At 38.3% G+C, this 19,272-nt stretch overlaps 1 protein-coding gene across 2 annotated transcripts in view; it reads right to left on the bottom strand.

Moving 5' to 3' along the window:
- ham (hamlet) overlaps nucleotides 1-19,272 on the bottom strand; it is a 204,429-nt gene that overhangs the window by 14,924 nt on the left and 170,233 nt on the right. For both annotated transcript variants that reach the window (XM_067767134.1, XM_067767135.1), the window contains exon 6: nucleotides 10,449-10,605. In XM_067767134.1, the coding sequence (XP_067623235.1) occupies nucleotides 10,449-10,605 (157 nt within the window). The remainder of the gene's footprint in view (nucleotides 1-10,448; nucleotides 10,606-19,272) is intronic.

The raw sequence follows: 19,272 nt of genomic DNA, 5'->3' as shown, positions 1-19,272 counted from the left end.
CGCCCATTTTCATTTAGTTTGTCTAGAATACTTTTATTGCCATAAGTCGAACAAAAATTTACCAATCCTTTTCAACTTTGGTAGGAGCATAGATTCTATGACGGTAACTGTTCCCTGTGAAAATGGGCGAAATCGGTGGAAGTCACGCCCAGTTTTTATACACAGTCCACCGTCTGTCCTTCCGCTCGGCCGTTAACACAATAACTTGAGCAAAATCCGATATATCTTTACTAAACTAAGCCCACGTACTTATCTGAACTCACTTTAACTTGGTATAAAAAATGGCCGAAATCCGACCATAACCACGCCCACTTTATCGATATCGAAAATTACGAAAAATGAAAAAAATGCCATAATTCTATACCAAATACGAAAAAAGGGATGAAACATGGTAACTGGATTGGTTTATTGACGCAAAATATAACTTTGGAAAAAACTTTGTAAAATGGGTGTTACACCTACCATATTAAGTAGAAGAAAATGAAAAAGTTCTACAAGGCGAAATCAACAGCCCTTGGAATCTTGGCAGGAATACTGTTAGTGGTATTGCATATATAAATAAATTAGCAGTACCCGACAGATGATTTTCTGGATCACCTGGTCCACATTTTGGTCGATATCGCGAGAACGCCTTCACATATACATCTAAGGGCCACTCGCTTTTAAAACCCTCATTAATACCTTTAATTTGATATCCATATCGTACAAACACATACTAGAGTCACCCCTGTCCCACCCTAATGGCGATATCTCGAAAATGCGTCCACCTATATACCTAATACCCACTCCCTCTTAAAATGCTCAGTAACACCTTTCGTTTGATACCCATATCGTACAAACATTCTATAGTCACCCCTGGCCCACCCTAATGGCGATATCTTTAAAAGGCGTCCACTTATAGACCTAATGCTCACTCCCTCTTAAAATGCTCAGTAACACCTTTCGTTTGATACCCATATCGTACAAACATTCTAGAGTCACCCCTGGCACACCCTAATGGCGATATCTCGAAAGGGCGTCCACCTATAGACCTAATGCCCACTTCCTCTTAAAATGCTTAGTAGCACCTTTCATTTGATACCCATATCGTACAAACACATTCTGGAGTCACCCCTGGCCCACCCTAATGGCGACATTTCGAAAAGGCGTCCACCTATAGACCTAATGCCCACTCCCTCTTAAAATGCTCAGTAACACTTTTCGTTTGATACCCATATCGTACAAACATTCTAGAGTCACCCCTGGCCCACCCTAATGGCGATATCTCGAAAAGGCGTCCACCTATAGACCTCATGCCCACTCCCTCTTAAAATGCTCAGAAACACCTTTCGTTTGATACCCATATCGTACAAACATTCTAGAGTCACCCTTGGTCCACCTTTATGGCGATATCTCGAAAAGGCGTCCACCTATAGAACTAAGGATTACTCCCTTTTAAAATACTCATTACCATCTTTCATTTGATACCCATATCATACGAACACATTCTAGAGTCACCCCTGGCCCACCCTAATGGCGACAATTCGAAAAGGCGTCCACCTATAGACCTAATGCCCACTCCCTCTTAAAATGCTCAGTAACACCTTTCGTTTGATACCCATATCGTACAAACATTCTAGAGTCACCCCTGGCCCACCCTAATGGGGACATCTCGAAAAGGCGTCCACCGATAGACCTCAGGCCCACTCCCTCTTAAAATGCTCAGTAACACCTTTCATTTGATACCCATATCGTACAAACAAATTCTAGAGTCAGCCCTGGTCCACATTTATGGCGATATCCCTAAATGGCGTCCATCCATAGAACTATGGCCTACTCTCTCTTAAAATACTCTATAATACCTTTCATTTGATACACATGTCATACAACCACATTCCAGGGTTACCCCAAGTTCATTTTCCTTATTTTGTCTCCATAGCTCTCAACTGAGTATGTAATGTTCGGTTACACCCGAACTTAGCCTTCCTTACTTGTTTATTTTATATTTATCTTAAAAATCGTTTAGGTATGTACATCTGTTCACTATATATTTCTTATCTTATATATCCGTTTATTTGGAGATTACGAACGGGATAAGATTATTGTTCAGCCCCATTCGGCACAGCCGAAGACAGTCCCGTCCTTACTTGTTGTAGCTAGGCTTACATTGGAAGATGAAATAACACTGAAACATGACTGACAACTCTATGTTCGAGTCTTTGGTTGATAGTCTAAGGAAATCTAAGAACTCACTAGCAACGCATTGAACCTTTTATGATCCAACAGAGATGATTAAGAAGTCTCAAAGGGGCCAGAACCGAGATTTCTACTCTTCTTAAATATATATAGCTCTGTTCAGAGTTCTTACAGCTGCCAACACTTATCGATACTCCGAAGCAATATGCTCCCGGCGCAGAAGCTTCTGAGAGATGAGCAGAAGGTAGAGATGCTTCACTTATTATTTGCACAGGACCATAGGAAGTTGACCTATCGAAATCGAGTCAGTTAAGGAAAGATATGTGAGTGGGCAAATATTTTTGTCAAGGTAGAAGGCTCTTTGGGAAGCTAAAGAGAAATATATTATCCCAATTCAGCTTTTTAGGCATCATGATTTTTATGTCGAAATAAAATTAGAAGTGAGAGATCAATAACGTCCTCAGATACATACAAACTTCAACTTTGTAAACTATTAAATAGGGTCTACGTACTTTTTCCTGAGCCCACGTCTGTTCAGACCACTGTATACAGTGTGCGCTATTTTTAGAAGCGGTCGTATAAGGAACGCTATGAGTATTGCAATGGCTATAATAGTTAGTGGTGGTGTTGCTGTTACGGACACGGGTTTCGCGCACGATTCCGTTGCTTTTATGAAACTGTTATGCCTAATCATGCTGTCATAATGGCACCGGCTGGCTCTATGGCTCAATGGCTGACTGGTGGTGTCTCTCTGCCGCCTGTCATTGTCTGTCTCAGTTCGTATACATTTCTATCTTTACCATAAAAAGCGAGTATCTATGCGTCTTTAAGGTGCATTAGCTGTGTAGGGGAAAAGGACGCAACGGTATGGAGGTGGTGGTGGATGATCGAAGTACAAGCGTAAAGACGTGAAGGCTTCATTGTCTTTCAAAAAGCTGTCTATTACGATTTGTTTTTAGATTTTTTTTTCCATAGGAAAACAAGAATAGCTCGTGCTATAACAACATCAAATGGATTAGTGTAGATTGAAGCAATCATTGTAGCACTTATAGGTTAAAGCTTGCTTAGACAGCAAGTATTTTTATCTTCTTTGTTTTGGCATCTTATTGCGCCTTGTTCATAATTTTTGAATGAAATAACGTGAAGTGGTTACATTTGGTTTGTGCGGCGAAATCGCATACTGATTTGGTTTGCGACGCTTTGAGTTGTGATGCTTAGGTGTTGGTCATCCAGCTGACTATTTTTTGTATTCCTATAGCACAGCATGCCTGAAAATTTCCGCGCAACACCGCACACTCTGTATCTAAATCTGAACTAACTTGAGCTAGGCTTAGTTGCTTCCATTTGCTGGCAATTTTATGGAATAGACTTGTATGCGCTTTTCCTTGGCCAAAAGTCAGTCAAGTTGCTTTGGAATGTGATTGAAATGAGAACATTGTTCCTTGTGGTTCATGCAAATGCACCAGCTTTGCTACATTTAAGACAGGTTAAGATATAATCAGTTATTTAAATTCACCCCGCATTTTTTTTTTGTCTCAACTCCTACACCCACAATTGTTTCTAACCGATACCGACACACCTCATTTGGCATCTTTAGCTAACCTTTAAAAAAAAAAATATATACCAGTTAGTAATTCAATTGCAGCAAATAGAGTGCGCATACATTATGTCGCTCTCTACTGCCCTCACACCCTTCTCCATCTCTTCCCTTTGACATATACAGGAATTGCTTAAGTAGCGCTTACGAAATCCATCAGACAATTGGGCTACAATAAAAAGCTCGTAATCTAAAAGAATGACCATGCAAGATCGATCATCCAAACAATTGATCTCAAAGTAGGTATGTAAAGAGAAAAAAATCAGTTTGTAGATACTACATACAGCTTGCGTATCGCTTGCAGCTAAGGCGAGTGCTATCTTCTCAAATGTACTGATTTTGTGGCACGACCACTCTAACGTTGAAGCGAGATGAATTATACAATGCACACGACACGATAACTACCGAAACAATTACCGCAGCGTACCAGTATCACGCGGCTACAAGCTCATCAATATATATCTAACGATTTAGCTGCGTAACAGTAACTATTAGGGCTATAAATCCCGAATTTTGCTTTGCGAACCGAAGTGCTCATGTTTCAGTATATTTTATCTTGTGTTCTACTTTAGCATGTTTTTTTTTTTTTTTTTAATAATAAACCCAACGGATAAATACCCTCCAAAGCCCGCCAAACCGACACGAGAGGTGCATCCGCATGACGCACGGATTTTGTTTTTGCCGAGTTGTTGATAGGCGGTGGTTTGTTAAGCGTCGAGATCTAAAACTGCTCAGCTACAGAATAAAGATTATCAGCTGAGTATTATAGGAAACAGTTGGAAATAATACATAAAGCACATTGTTAAATAAGTGAACACTTTATATAAAGATTTAAAAAAATTTTTTTTTATTTTGTTACTAGTTAGGATAGGACAGTTTTCTTTATATTAAAAAGTGAATCCCTTATATCAAATGAGTTCGAATGGGAGTTAGAATCATGACACAAACACCCAAAAAGGTTCATTTAATTGGAAATTAGTTCTGCACTGCCTCAAAAGAAGAGGTTTGTAAGTCTTGACGCTCGTGATGGGACATCGAAGTTTACTTCGTTCAAAAAGAAAGGGGCTAGAAATTAGTCCATTCAGTAGTTTAGCCATAAATAATATGCCTAGCATTTCTCTACGACTAACGAAAGTTGGAAGATTGATAAGCTTTAACCGAAGAATGATAGAACACCTCTAGCCGTATAGGCAGTAGTCATAATATGAAGGTTGAAAGTAAGTTTAGCATCCATCGTGACTCCCAACTCAAAAAAATCATTTACTGATTCAAGACAAAAATTATCAATTACCTAAGAGGCTGGTGGCCTCTATAAGGCTGAAATTTGTTCCAAAGATCAACATAGAAGAATCTAGATCAACTAGTCTTTCTTAGTTTCCTTTAAAAGCTTTTGAAAGACCACTACACGTCCACATTCACAGTAGTCCAGCCTACAGCCCTGGGTTGTCAAAAGCATATCATGCTTTCTGAGCTTTTATAAATGTTCAAGAAAAAGTTATCCATTGAGAAAATATTTTAGCCTGCCGGCATTTTTGACCATAGAGGGAGCCATCAATTATGTTTGGCTGTAATCAATAGAACTCGGTATTGAGCATCTTCCTACAAGCTGAATAGCGGTGGATCTGCCCTTCAGATTAAGGACTCCGCAAGGTAGTATGGTAACACCACTGCGCTAGCATTGTGATATTGACAACAAATAATTTAACTTATTTTATTTTTTATTCTATTTTACTTTATTTTCATAATTTTTTTTTACTTTTTTACTTTGTTTTATTAAATTTTTTTATGAATTATTTAATTTCATTCCATTTTATCCCATTTTATCTATTTTACTTTATTTTATTTATTTTACGTCATTAAAATTTATTTTATTCTAATATAATTAATTTAATTTAATTTTTTATCCTGTTCTAATTTGTTCTTTTATATCTTATTTTCTTTAATTTAATAAAAAAATTTATTTTTCTTATTTTTTATATGGCCTTTTTATTTATTTTTATTTTATTATTTTATTTTATTTTATTGCATTTGATGGTCTTTTATTTAACTTAATTTTATTTAGTTTAATTTTATATTATTTTATTCAATTTTTTAAGTTTAATTTTATTTTGTTTTTTTTTATTTTATTATATTTTTTTTTATTTTATTTTATTTTATTTTTTTTATATTATTTCATTTTATTTTATTTTATTTATTTTGTTTAATCTAATTTAATTTAATTTTATTTTATTTAACTTAATTTCATTTCATTTTATTTTATTTATTTTATTTGAATTTAATGTAATTTATTTTGTTTAATTTAATTTAGTTTAATTTAATTAATTAAATTTAATTTAATTTAATTTAGCAAAAAAAATTGGGTTACCTTTACAATTAGAAATCTAATTGACTTCTGCTAATGCAATTAGATATTCAATTAGCTCGAATTAGAATCAAATATTTATATTTATTTACATCATTATTCGTTCACTTCAATAATTCTTTAAAAAAATTTATTTTTATAAATAATTGATTCTAATTCGAGCTAATTGAATATCTAATTGCATTAGCAGAAGTCAATTAGATTTCTAATTGTAAAGGTAACCCAATTTTTTTTGCTAATGGCAACTAATTGCAATTAGATTTACCATTGGAATAAAAATTTCAATTATCTATGGGAGTTAGTTGAACTAATTCTAATTATTTAATGAACTAGAGAATTTCACAAATGAAGGTTAATTAGCAATCATTAGCATTATCTAATCATTACTTAACATCTACGATTTAATTTAATTTAATTAAGTTTAATTTTATTTTATTTATTTTATGTTATTTGTTTAAATTTTATTTAATTTATTTGAATTTAATTTAATTAGTTAAATTGCATTTTTTTAAATTTCAATTTTGTTTATTTAACTTTATTTTTTCGATCTCAATTTAATATTAGTTATCCCGATTTCGATCACGCGATCCCGACGCTTAGTAATTACAATCATTACTTAACATCTACGATTTAATTTAATTTGATTTAATTTAATTTAATTTAATTTAATTTAATTTAATTTAATTTAATTTAATTTAATTTTATTTTATGTTATTTGTTTAAATTTTATTTAATTTATTTGAATTTAATTTAATTAGTTAAATTGCATTTTTTTAAATTTCAATTTTGTTTATTTAACTTTATTTTTTTTCGATCTCAATTTAATATTAGTTATCCCGATTTCGATCACGTGATCCCGATGCTTAGTAATTACATACATCAAAAAGTTTTCCTCTTAACGTTCGATCGTGCCAATGAATCGCTTGATCGATCGATCGTTTGTCCATTAACCTCTTTGATCATGGTCAGTGCTATATTGTGTACCTTTCTTAAGTAGTACAAGTTAGTTTTTGTTGCATGCCGCCAAGCCACAAACAGCAGCATTTCAGACCATAAAAATCATCTTTCAAGATGTTCCACACCGCGTATGGTCCAGCTGATATTCAAACCATTTTTAAAGGTGTTGCGCGGTGAGGAGCATGCTTAATTTAAGGAGCGGGCGGAATTGTGTGTTGTTAAAGTGTGTGGCATTGTCAATCAAATTCTAAATCTTGACAGGGCTACATATGTACATAGATGGGTTAGCTTTTAAATATCAATCACAATTGGAGCAAGTGCTGTATGGGGCTTTAAGTAGTTTAATTTTTCCTCCCATTTGATTATAGCTTTGGTTTGTGGCGCGGGCGGGTGGACGTCATCTTACTGTAAATTTTATCATTAACACATTTTAAATGCCATCGACGAAGGAAGCACGCCTCGATATTTCGAATTACTTGCAATCATATTTCTTGAAATTAAAAACAAAAGACTCATTTTCTTCGTCTTCTTACAGTTTCCTTGTTATTCTTTAAATTTCATTTCGATGTTCTTTATTATTTGTTTGTTGTGTTTATGCTGCCCTTCTTATTTTGGTATAATTACAGGGACCTAGTAATACTTTGCAACAAGAGGTGTGAACGATATCGCGAGTTTAAAAGGGAAACGAGACGCCTTTTCAGGATGAAAGAAGCAGAGGCAGAAAGGCGTGAGTGCTAGGAGCTTGAGCTACTAACCACCAGGAATAACGCACGAAAGTTGTACCAAAAAATTCGGCGACAGACGGAAGGTTTTAAGTCCGGGCAAATTCTTGTAAGAACGAAAACGGTGACCTTGTAACCGATGTCCAGAGAGTATTTATATAGATTATGGATGGAACACTTCTCTGCTCTCCTAAATGGAGACAGCGATTTACCGCACATGGATGCTGAACCCGATCCCGCAATCGATGATGATTGAATAAATATCCCCCCACCCGATTTTGACGATGTCATAATAGCAATAACCAGATTAAAAAACAACAAGGCCGCGGGCGCTGATGGATTGCCTGCGGTGCTATTCAAATACGGCGGCGAGGAGTTGGCAAAGCGCATGCATCAGTTTCTTTGCACAATATGGTCGGACGAGTGCATACCCGACGATTGGAATCTAAGTGTTCTTTGCCCAGTCCACAAGAAAGGGGATACTGCAAACTGTGCTAACTATCACGAAATCAGCCTTCTTAATATTCCATAAGGTCCTGCCAAGTGTATTGTGCGAAAGATTGAAGCCCACCATCAATCGGCTGATGGCAAAAACTGGCTTGCCCCCATAGCGTTGTTTTTTCGGAAGTTTACCTGTTTGTTGTTGGGAGCTCAACAGAGCCAATATGAAATCTTTATGGACCTTAGGGAGCCATCGCGGCCACCGTGGTGTGATGGTAGCGTGCTCCGCCTACCATGCCGGATGCCCTGGGTTCAAACCCCGGGCAAAGCAACATCAAAAATTTTAGAAATATGGTTTTTCAATTAGAAGAAAATTTTTCTAAGCGGGGTCGCCCCTCGGCAGTGTTTGGCAAGCGCTCCGAGTGTATTTATGCCATGAAAAGCTCTCAGTGAAAACTCATCTGCCTTGCAGATGCCGTTCGGAGTCGGCATAAGATCATGTAGGTCCCGTCCGGCCAATTTGTAGGGAAAATAAAGAGGAGCACGACGCAAATTGGAAGAGAAGCTCGGCCTTAGATCTCTTCGGAGGTTATCGCGCCTTACATTTATTTATTTTTTTAATTAATTTTCCTTTTCACACCGGGCCCTTTGTTTCATAAACGAACATCCGTCAGCAGCCGCAAAAAATATTACGTTTTTTTTTTTTCATCTTTATCTTTGAAGACGATCAAAACAAGCCTGCATATTATCTATTAATGCAAACTCTGCAGAAATAAAATTTTAAATTATTCAATGGTTTTCTGTTTTAAAAATTATTAAAAATAACGAATTTTTGATTGCCAACTACTACTATTACAACGAAAACCGAGACACCAAGCTAAACCGAATAGTTTTTTTGGCTCATTGGACATTCAATAGAGCAATAATGAAATAATTAAGAATATGTATGGGAGATGGAGTTCAATAAGGGCTAATTACTTCATTAAGTCTCGGTGTGAAATTGGTAAATTTTTTTATTTTGAAAAGTTTCTTAAGCCTTACTTTAGTTCCCTGTGCAGGTGTTATGTACATTTCGATAACGCGTAATTTAAAAGTAAGTGGCCGCAGGCTATTGATCTACTAGATATCAAAAGTATTTTAACAAAAGCATCATCAAGCCAGCGGTGGCAGCGAAAAGTCAGCCGTTCAGCTTGATACGAGTATTTCCACTTTTTCTTAAAATGTTTTGTTTTATCTAGTTATATTTTTTCTGCTGACCAGCTCTTCTACTGCTAATTGTTTAATGCTTTTTTTTCTTTTGTTAAAAAATCAATGATTTTGACATTTGTCGCTGCCATGATTTGAAATGTAGTACCCTATCTAATAGCGTTAACAATCATTCAAGTCACATTTACAATTTTTTTTTACAATTTGATTTTGATTTCATGATGCTGGTTGATCAATCTTCACACTTTGAACATTAAGTACCGTGACAATCCATTAATTTTTTTATCGCATATATTTTTATAAGTAATTTTTTTTTAAAGATTTTGAAAAATTTACGTTTGCTTGGCATGTAATCTTGGATTTTGTTGGAACTACATACATACATCCATATACATACGACTATTCAATTGTCATTTTACGAAAAAAAGGAGTTAATTGGTAAAACAGCAGCAACTTTTTGGTTGCTATAAGGTGAGCTACATAAATGTCACAAAGAAGATAAATGGACGAGGCGTAGTCTCTTCAAAGTCAACCAAGCAAACCATCTAATTCGGAAGGTAAGCGTGAGGCGTATACGGTCTGTTGGTAAAAAAAAAACAGCAACAACAACGCAATTGCTACACAATCTATTTATTTAACTAAAAACTCAAAACAAGTCAACTTGACAGTTTGCAAGCGTTTTGACTTTGGTAACATGCTCACGCTCATGTGTAACTTTTTTGGAGATTGACTAATGAGTATACAAATGATCAACTGCTATGCGCTACTGGATGGACGTACATATGTACATATATCTGTGTACAAGGACACCTAGCTGCTAAGCGTGCATACATACATATGAGATAAAATATCAGAACGCCTCTTGTATGTGGCTCGAATTTCAAGATTTTACTATCACTAAATAATCGGGTTTGTAGCCACTGTGCTTGCTTATGTACTTAAAATATGAAAAAAATAAGTGTTTTAAATAAGTTAATCTCTAACTTACCTTTGGACAATTTTCACACGGATACTTTCGTATATCGTTATGCACTAAAGCGCGATGTTTTAACAATAAAGGACGATGACAAAATGGTTTACTACACAATTCACAGGCAAAATCGTCTTTTCGAAATGAGTGCTTGGAAATTAAGTGATGATCCAAACTGTAAAGAAATAAAAAACGCGTCATATATTAGTTATATTTAATAGATATCTACATTATTAGATTACAAGTACTTTGAGAACATCAGGCTCTGGTTTGATTGTACATATAGTAGGCAATCAGAATAAAGATTAGATCCTATAAAAAAGGTGAATGTAAAGTTATAACTCATCAAGAATGATGAGCAAAACGCCTTTGGCATATCATAAACTTTTGCTAAAGATATTACCCGTCCAACAGTTTCGGGGTGCTAATAATTATGAGTCTGAGAAAGCGTCCAACTTGAATCACAAATGACTCATATATGACTCATATAAGATGACAATTATGAGCCGTATGCTAAGGGTAGATATTCAACCAGAGTTGTTAAGCAATTCATTCCATTTCGAATTTCTTTGATTGCAGTCCCAGAGAATTGCGAACACCAAAGGCAAGTCGGTAGACACTGCACTTCATAGGGTGGTAATGCACATAGAGAAAACCCTGGATTATAAGGAGTATGCTTTAGGTGTTTTCGAAGCCATTACCGGGGCTTTCAGCAATATTTCTAAATGGGTGATCATGGATGGTCTTAATTACATTAAAGTACATCCAGCCATTACCAGATGGATCGGCTGCATAATAAATTGCAGGATGATTGCCTCACAATGGGGTTTGCATGAGGCCACATGGTCATCAACCAACTGCTCAGGCAATTCTATGGGAGCTCAGTAAAACGTACGGCTTACGCAGATGGCGTTGTAATTGTCATAAGTGGAAAGCGCCTTCCAACCATTAACTCAGCATGGTTTTCGGAGAGAGCACTCCACAATAGATGCCAAAGCAGAAGTGATAGACGCAGCCAACATAATCGAAACAACGAGCCACAAATCAAGACCAATAGTCTTGCACGTCACGCTGGATGTCAAAAACGCTTTAAGCTCAGCCAAGTGGGTTGACATGCTTGAGGCACTAGAAAACTATTTCTATACGGTCGGCAAATATGTGAGGCAAAAATATACTTTTCAGCAAGCGAGAAGATGGATGTATAGCTCATTAGCGTGAGAGTAGACGTGGAGCTAACGTAGCACGCACCCGTAACCGAAGTAGTGCTTAATGCGGTTCCATGTACAGAAAACTGCGCAAGCTCAAGTATGTGAATGAAAGGCTGTCTCAAAGTAAGACGTAAAATGGTTATCATCTTGTGCTTGATGCTCCGGCTTAGAAAGTGTTTTAGTCAACACCCCAGTTTTGACGCAGAGGCAGAGGGAGACTGCCACTGAATAGCGAGAGGCAGGTGGAGAAAGACTTGAACTCCCTTGGTGCTGCAAGTTAGCGTTAGTTATCGGGGTACGAAGTGGCCAAAATCGCTGAAGCGGTTAAGCGCCAATTAATTATGATGATTTTGTAAAATTTACTTTCTTTGATTCAGTATTTTTTTTCATTGAATGCGCCACCTATCGGAGGTTTTTGCCTTATTATTGCATTGTCGTCGGGTTCTGAACTATATTCCAAGTTTAAAGCTTGTAGCTTATCGGGAAGTAACTTAAATTTCACTTACAAAATTCGCGCCGGCCATCCAGCCAGCCTGTCAAACTAAATAAAACGATTTAACAAAACAATGTCAGCTTAAAAATCAAACGTAGAATTACTTCTGCCGCCATGTGCTACTTTGCACTGAGTAGGCAATTGAAAAGTAAAGTACTATCTTGACAAACAAAAATCACGCTCTACAAGTCGCTCATCATACCTGCCCTGATGTATGGCACGGAATTATGGGCGGTGCCGTCAGCAAATAAGATGGCTCTTGAATTGTTGGAGAGAAAAGTTCTCCGGTATATTTAGGGTTCTACTGCCTACTGCGAGTATCGAAGGAAGTATAATGATGAGCTGTATTAGCTTTACGCAGATATGACGATAGCGCAGCGAATAAAAACACAAAGGCTTCGCTGGCCAGGTCATCTTGTGCGAATTGACGAAGATGCTACGGCTTAGAAAGTGTTTTAATCGACATCCCAGTTTGGACGCAGAGGAAGAGGGAGACTTCAACTGAGTTGCGAGAGGCAGGTGCCAAAATCGCTGAGGCGGTAGAGCGCCAATTATTTATGATGATTTTATAAAATTTCCTTTCTTTGAGTCAGTGTTTTTTTCATTGAATGCAAGCTTTTCGAAGAAAGTGCAATACTTTCTTTATTTGACAACCGGGAGACATATTCAGTTGCTTTTATTCAGTCTACATATATATAATTAATTCCTCATCGCATTTACAAAAGTGCATCACAAACATTATTTTGATTAATTGACCACCCACACTTTCACGACTGCCATTCATTGCACGCCCACCTGCTAAGTGTTTGTCCACTCGTCCGTTCGCCTGTCAACAATTAGCCAAATGATGTTCAATATTTAATGTACGATAAAATCGCACCGCTTCAATACAATCCCTGCCGCAATAATAATTTTTGTGGGCACAGCTGTTAGATGCCATGCAAATAGACATCATGATTTTTATGTGTCCTTGATGTCCACAACTGTTTGACACGACGTACTTGCATACTCGTACTATATACTAAAGCTTACATTCATATCTAAATACAGTGCACTCGCGATAATATTAACACCCTAATATATGAACACTTTTTCGCTTCCGTTGAGTACTCTAAAATATGAACTTTTGGCAAAAGCTCTCAAATATGAACATTATTGATTTTCAATCTTCTATCGAATTTCAAGAGCCAAATAAATTGGGGCATCGCCTATTTATTAAAATTTAAAATGTACATAACCGTCGCTGAGAAGCTCCTGCGTTCACTCGTATACACATGTACATGCTTTGCTTTCTCTTATGTTCAGTTGTCAGTACAAATTTTTAATGTCGTTGGCAAAGATGACGTCGTTGATTGGTCATTTTATGCGAGCATGATTGGTACTTTATTTTCTTGCAAAAAAATTCGGTAATAGTCTAGTTGAGGGGTCGACTGCTAATACGCTACCAAAAATATCGAGTGAGGTGTCAAAAGAAGCGTATTAATCTCGGGAACAATAATCCGAAGGCGGAAAAGAAAAATTTTATCTCTGTCTGGAGATATTTGCAGTTGAAGTTGGCGATTTCCATGTGGTTGTTGTTGTGTTCATACCCACAAAAAAAATTGTGCATCACCGTGGCGGTAGCCACGGTTATACCACACACCCGGACTTGGCATGGCGTAGCCCAGGGTTATTTTTTATAAGCGCGGCCGAAGGCCGCCAACGCAGAAACGTGTTCTGCGCAAAAATACTATGGATCCGACCCCCGGTTTCGGAGGTACCCGTGGGTCTTTTTTCGGTTTTTCGTTAATATCTTTTTAACGCGTTAAAATTTGTATTTTCCGCCATCGGATTATTAATACTGATGTCAAGACGCGTCGTTTGACACCTCTCTCGATATTTTTGGTAGCGTATTAGCAGTCGACCCCTCAACTAGACTATTACCAAAAATTCTAATATTAATCTGTTTAAAAAATGTACACAAAATAGCAGAAGTTTTTGCCCTTAAGAGAAAAAAATAAGAATACTTTTTCGGTACTGGAAGAACTTGCGTTATTCAGAGTACCCAAAATGGAAAAATCTCTGTATCAACGGTTTTTGAATATGAGGGACATAAAGCCTCCGGTTAGCGGGCTTATGTTGAAAGAAAAGGCAAAAGACCTTAATTTTAAAATTAAGGAAAATTTCCTTGAATGCAATGCCAGTGATGGATGGCTTCAAAAATGTAAAAATTGATATGGCATTCGGTTGCTGCAAGTTTCTGGAGAAAAACTATCTTCACAGCCCCAGTTAGTTGACTCATTCAAAAAAGCGTTTAAGTTGAAAATTGAGGAGCTTGGAAGTACTCGTGAGCAAATATACAACGCCGATTAATACTGTTTATACTGGAAACTTTTGCCACAAAAGACGTATGTGTCATCGTTAGAAAAAACCTGACCCAGATACAAAGATGGAAAAGCAAATAGTAACTTTCTTGTGCTGTTCAAATGCGTCAGGATCTCATCAACTAAAGCTTCTTGCAGTTGGAAGGGGTAAAAACCGCCGTAGTTTTAAAGGTTTTGACTTACTTACATACTTAATTGGCGCTTAACCGTCTAAACGGTTAGGCCGTCCAACAAGGCGCGCCAGTCGCTCCTTCGCTCCGCCAACCGGCGCCAATTGGTCACACCAAAGGAGTTAAATCGTTTTCCACCTGGTCCTTCCAACGGAGTGGGGGACGTCCTCTACCTCTGCTTCCATAGGCGGGTTCCGACAGAAACAATTTCTTGGCCGGAGCATCATCTTTCATTCGCATAACATGGCCTAACCAGCGCAGCCGCTGCGTTTTAATTCGCTGGACTATGTTGATGTCTGCGTATAGCTCGTACACCTCATCATTAAATCTTCTTCGGTACTCGCCATCGCCAACGCGTAGAGGTCCATAAATCTTTCGAAGAACTTTTCTCTCAAACACTCCCAAAGCCGCTTCATCTGCTGTTGTCATGGTCCATGCTTCTGCCCCTTATAGCAGGACGGGTACGATAAGTGACTTGTAGAGTATGATTTTAGTTCGCCGAGAGAGGATTTCACTTTTCAATTGCCTACCTAGTCCAAAGTAGCATTTAGTGGCAAGATTGATGCTTCGCTGGATTTCAGTGCTGATGTTGTTGCTAGTGTTGATGCTGGTTCCCAAATAAAAGAAGTCTTTTACAATTTCGAAATTATGGCTGCCACCAGTAACGTAGTTGCCAAGGCGCGTATGCGCTGGCTCTTTGCTCGATGACAGCAGGTACTTCGTTTTGTCCTCATTCACCATCAAACCCATCTTTACCGCTTCTTTTTCCAGCTTGGAGTAAGCCAAACTAACAGCGCGGGTGTTTAGGCCGATGATATCAATGTCATCAGCATATGCCAGTAATTGCACGCTTTTATAGTATATTGTTCCAGTGCGGTTAAGTTCTGCAGCTAGTATAATTTTCTCCAGCATCAAATTAAAGAAATCCAACGATAGGGGGTCACCCTGTTTGAAAGCTCGTTTAGTTTCGAACGGCTCGGAGAGGTCCTTACCAATTCTGACTGAGCTGATGGTATTGCTCAACGTCATTTTGCACAGCCGTATAAGTTTTGCGAGGAAACCAAATTCAGACATAGCGGCATATAGGCAGCTCCTTTCGTGCTGTCGAAGGTGGCTTTAAAGTCGACGAAGAGGTGATGTGTGTCGATTCTATTTTCACGGGTTTTTTCCGAGATTTGGCGCATTGTGAAAATCTGGTCGATGGTAGATTTACCAGGTCTGAAGCCGCACTGATAAGGTCCAGTCAGCCGGTTCACGGTGGGCTTCAATCTTTCGCACAATACATTTGAAAGGACCTTATATGCGATACTAAGAAGGCTGATTCCACGATAGTTGGTGCATTTCGCAGTATCCCCCTTCTTGTGGACTGGGCAAAGAACACTTAGATTCCAATGGTCGGGCATGCACTCGTCCGCCCATATTTTGCTAAGAAGCTGTTGCATGCGCCTTACCAACTCCTCTCCGCCGTACTCGAATAGCTCCGCAGGTAATCCATCAGCGCCATCGGCCTTGTTGTTTTTCAATCTGGTTATTGCTATTCTAACTTCGTCACAATCGGGCGGGGGGACATATATTCCATCATCATCGATTGCGGGATCGGGTTCATCATCTCTGCGCGGTGAATCGCTGCCTCCATTTAGGAGAGCAGAGAAGTGTTCCCTCCATAATCTAAGCACTCTCTGGACATCAGTTACAAGGTCGCCGTTTTCGTTCCTACAGGAGTTTGGCCCGGTCTTAAAACCTTCCGTCTGTCGCCGTAATTTTTGGTAAAATTTTGCGGCGTTATTCCTGGTGGCTAGCAGCTCAAGCTCCTCGCACTCACGCCTTTCTGCTTCTGCTTTTTTCTTCCTGAAAAGGCGTCTCGCTTCCCTTTTCAACTCACGATAGCGTTCACACACTCCCTTTGTTGCGCTCGCTTTTAACGTAGCCCTGTAGGCAGCGACTTTTCTTTCAGTTGCAACGCCGCATTCTTCATCGTACCAGTTGTTTTTTCGTGGCCGCCGGTAACCAATTTTTTCCTCGGCGGCAGTACGCAGTGCTTTGGAGATATGCTCCCACTGCTCCTGTATTCCTTTAGGATGAGTTGTGCTCTCAGAGAGCAGGTGTGAGAGTCGGGTTGCGAAATCATTGGCAGCCTGTTGTGATTGAAGCTTTTCGACGTCTAGCTTTCCTTGTGTTTTTTGTTCCTTGGTTTTAGCCTCGCTGAGGTAACTTGATGTATCTTTTTATACATGAACCTCGTCCTGGATATGACCATGTTTCGAGCGCCGGCAAAGTCAATCAGCCTCAGTCCGTTAGGAGAAGTTTCATTGCGTAGGCTGAACTTTCCGATTGAAGGACCACAAACACCTTCTTTGCCCACCCTGATTCGTGATTGGCGACTTTTATGTCATGACGGGGGCAGGCAGCGGGGGCGACGAAGTCTCTCTCCCACCACGAATCCGACGCCGAAACTGCGCTGATTCGTATGGCCACTCCAGTATATGTCACAATTTTTGATCTTCTTTCTTCCTTGCTTCGTCCAACGCATTTCTTGGATGGCAGTGATGTCAGATTTTGCTTTGACGAGGACATCAACCAGCCGTGCATCTGCACCAATCCCATTCAGGGAGCGGACGTTCCAGGTGCATGCCCTCAATTCATTGTCCTTCAAACGTTTGCCATGGTCGTCATCAATAGGGAGTGTAGTTATCCGAGGCTTGTTGTTATATTTCATTGGAGTATGGTTTTACGTAGCGGGTCCCAAGCCCAGCGCAAAATCCGCTCAGCGGGGGTGAAAATATTACTTACACGTTTATATAGCGAGCCACGATCCCCCAAGCGATCGGCAGTAGTGAGCTGCTTGAACTGCATGCAAAAGAATCGCTCTAGCCATTCCCAGGTGAATGGCGGTCAGAAGCTTGCCCCACTTTAGTAGACTTCTACACACGGCTCCACCCTGCCCAGTGTATTATGGACATCCGCTAGGATGACTGCGATTAATTTCAAAGACTGGTTCCACCGTTTATTCATACCTGAGGTAAGCTTTCACATTTCTATCTCAGTAGCTTAAAACTCATAAAATTTGTTTCGGCTACAAGGTTTTCGATGGAAAATGGATTACCAGTAAAAGCTCTCATTTTAATTGATAACGCTTCATCGAGGATGAACTAAAAAGTGAAGACAGCTGCATATTAGCAATGTGGCACCCCTCTTATACAACTTATGATCAAAATGCAATCAGGATGACGAAACTTTACTATAGAAACAGTATTTTGGCTTATGTTGCTGCAAAGGGGTTTGATTTGCCTGAGGCTCTAAAGCAAACAAACTACACTTGAGGAACTGATTGTTATTTTAGAATTTGCATGGAGTAAGTTAGATGCTGTTGTGCTATACAAATGCTGGAGCAATGTTTTAAGTATGGTAGAAGATCAAGAGGATCCTGCAGATGACATTCCTTTGAGTGTTCTTCTAAGCAACCTAACTATGAATGTAAGGGATTTTGAGGAAGGTGCAGTCAATCTTTTATCACACCTGAGACCTGAGGCTTGTGTTTTAGAACCGTTAGTCAAAGAATTTTGTTTTTATTGGATTTCATTTTAGGTTGAATTCACTACTTTCAACATTAGAGAATGGAATGATATGCTATTGAATGCAACGACAATAAAATACAGAAAATTTCTGACGATGATGATGACTGTTCTGTGGAGCTGGAAACGACGATTACATCAAAGGAAGCTATTGATATTGTAACGAATTTAGTGAAACTCCACTTATTTTACACCTTCTACTAATGTTCGTATCACTAAGCTGTTGAATAAATAACTATATTATTCTATATATGCAAAATGGCCTTTATTAAAGTACTTCACAATAACACTGATACTTCACAACCAATAGCTTGCTTTAATCAAACTGAATACTGATTACTCAGCTTTAACTCCGCTAATACTCTCTGATGTCTCGTTCGCATACTTCTAGGCGTTTCTTCTTCTAGAATTTACTTCTTGTTTACCAGCTATAAACTACAGATGCAGGATTATAGCTTCTCGCATAGCCATATACGCGTGTATATGTGAGTGATACTCCCACCGATGATTGCATACTTTTGTGAGTAGCTCAGATATATGCATGTGTTTTTGCGTTTCTCTCCGCTGCTTGTATGTACATATGTGTAGACATAATGATTGATTTGTTTATGTAGATACAAGTGACTGCTTAGTATCTGCTTAGAGATTATAGTATGCCTTAGTGTTGCTAATATTCGTCACAATATGTTTAATAAAACTTAAAACTCTTAAAACTAATTAAATACAATATTTTTCAATTTAGTTGTCCTTCGTAAATATGAACAATCTCGCAAAACTTAATAGACCTGGTTTTAATTTGTTCATATAATCGCGAGTGCACTGTACTGAAAATATGAAAGTTCACAATTTGAGCATTGAAGATGCTTATCGCATGCAGGCGTTCGTCATCAAGTTGAGTTGTATTGAGTGTAGCCGAGTTATGAGGCAGCGCATGTCAAGTGTCTAATAGATAGTACGTACAAGGATACAGAAAGTTCATTTTTACTCTATACAGGTAAGTTCGACTGCTGGTAGCTGGAATGCGGTTATATGAAGG

The sequence above is a fragment of the Eurosta solidaginis genome, chromosome 2 (assembly GCF_040869045.1).
Source record: "Eurosta solidaginis isolate ZX-2024a chromosome 2, ASM4086904v1, whole genome shotgun sequence".
In the NCBI taxonomy this organism is placed as follows: domain Eukaryota; kingdom Metazoa; phylum Arthropoda; class Insecta; order Diptera; family Tephritidae; genus Eurosta; species Eurosta solidaginis.
The sequence above is the reverse complement of the archived record's forward strand: the minus strand, read 5'-3'. Positions and strand labels throughout refer to the sequence as shown.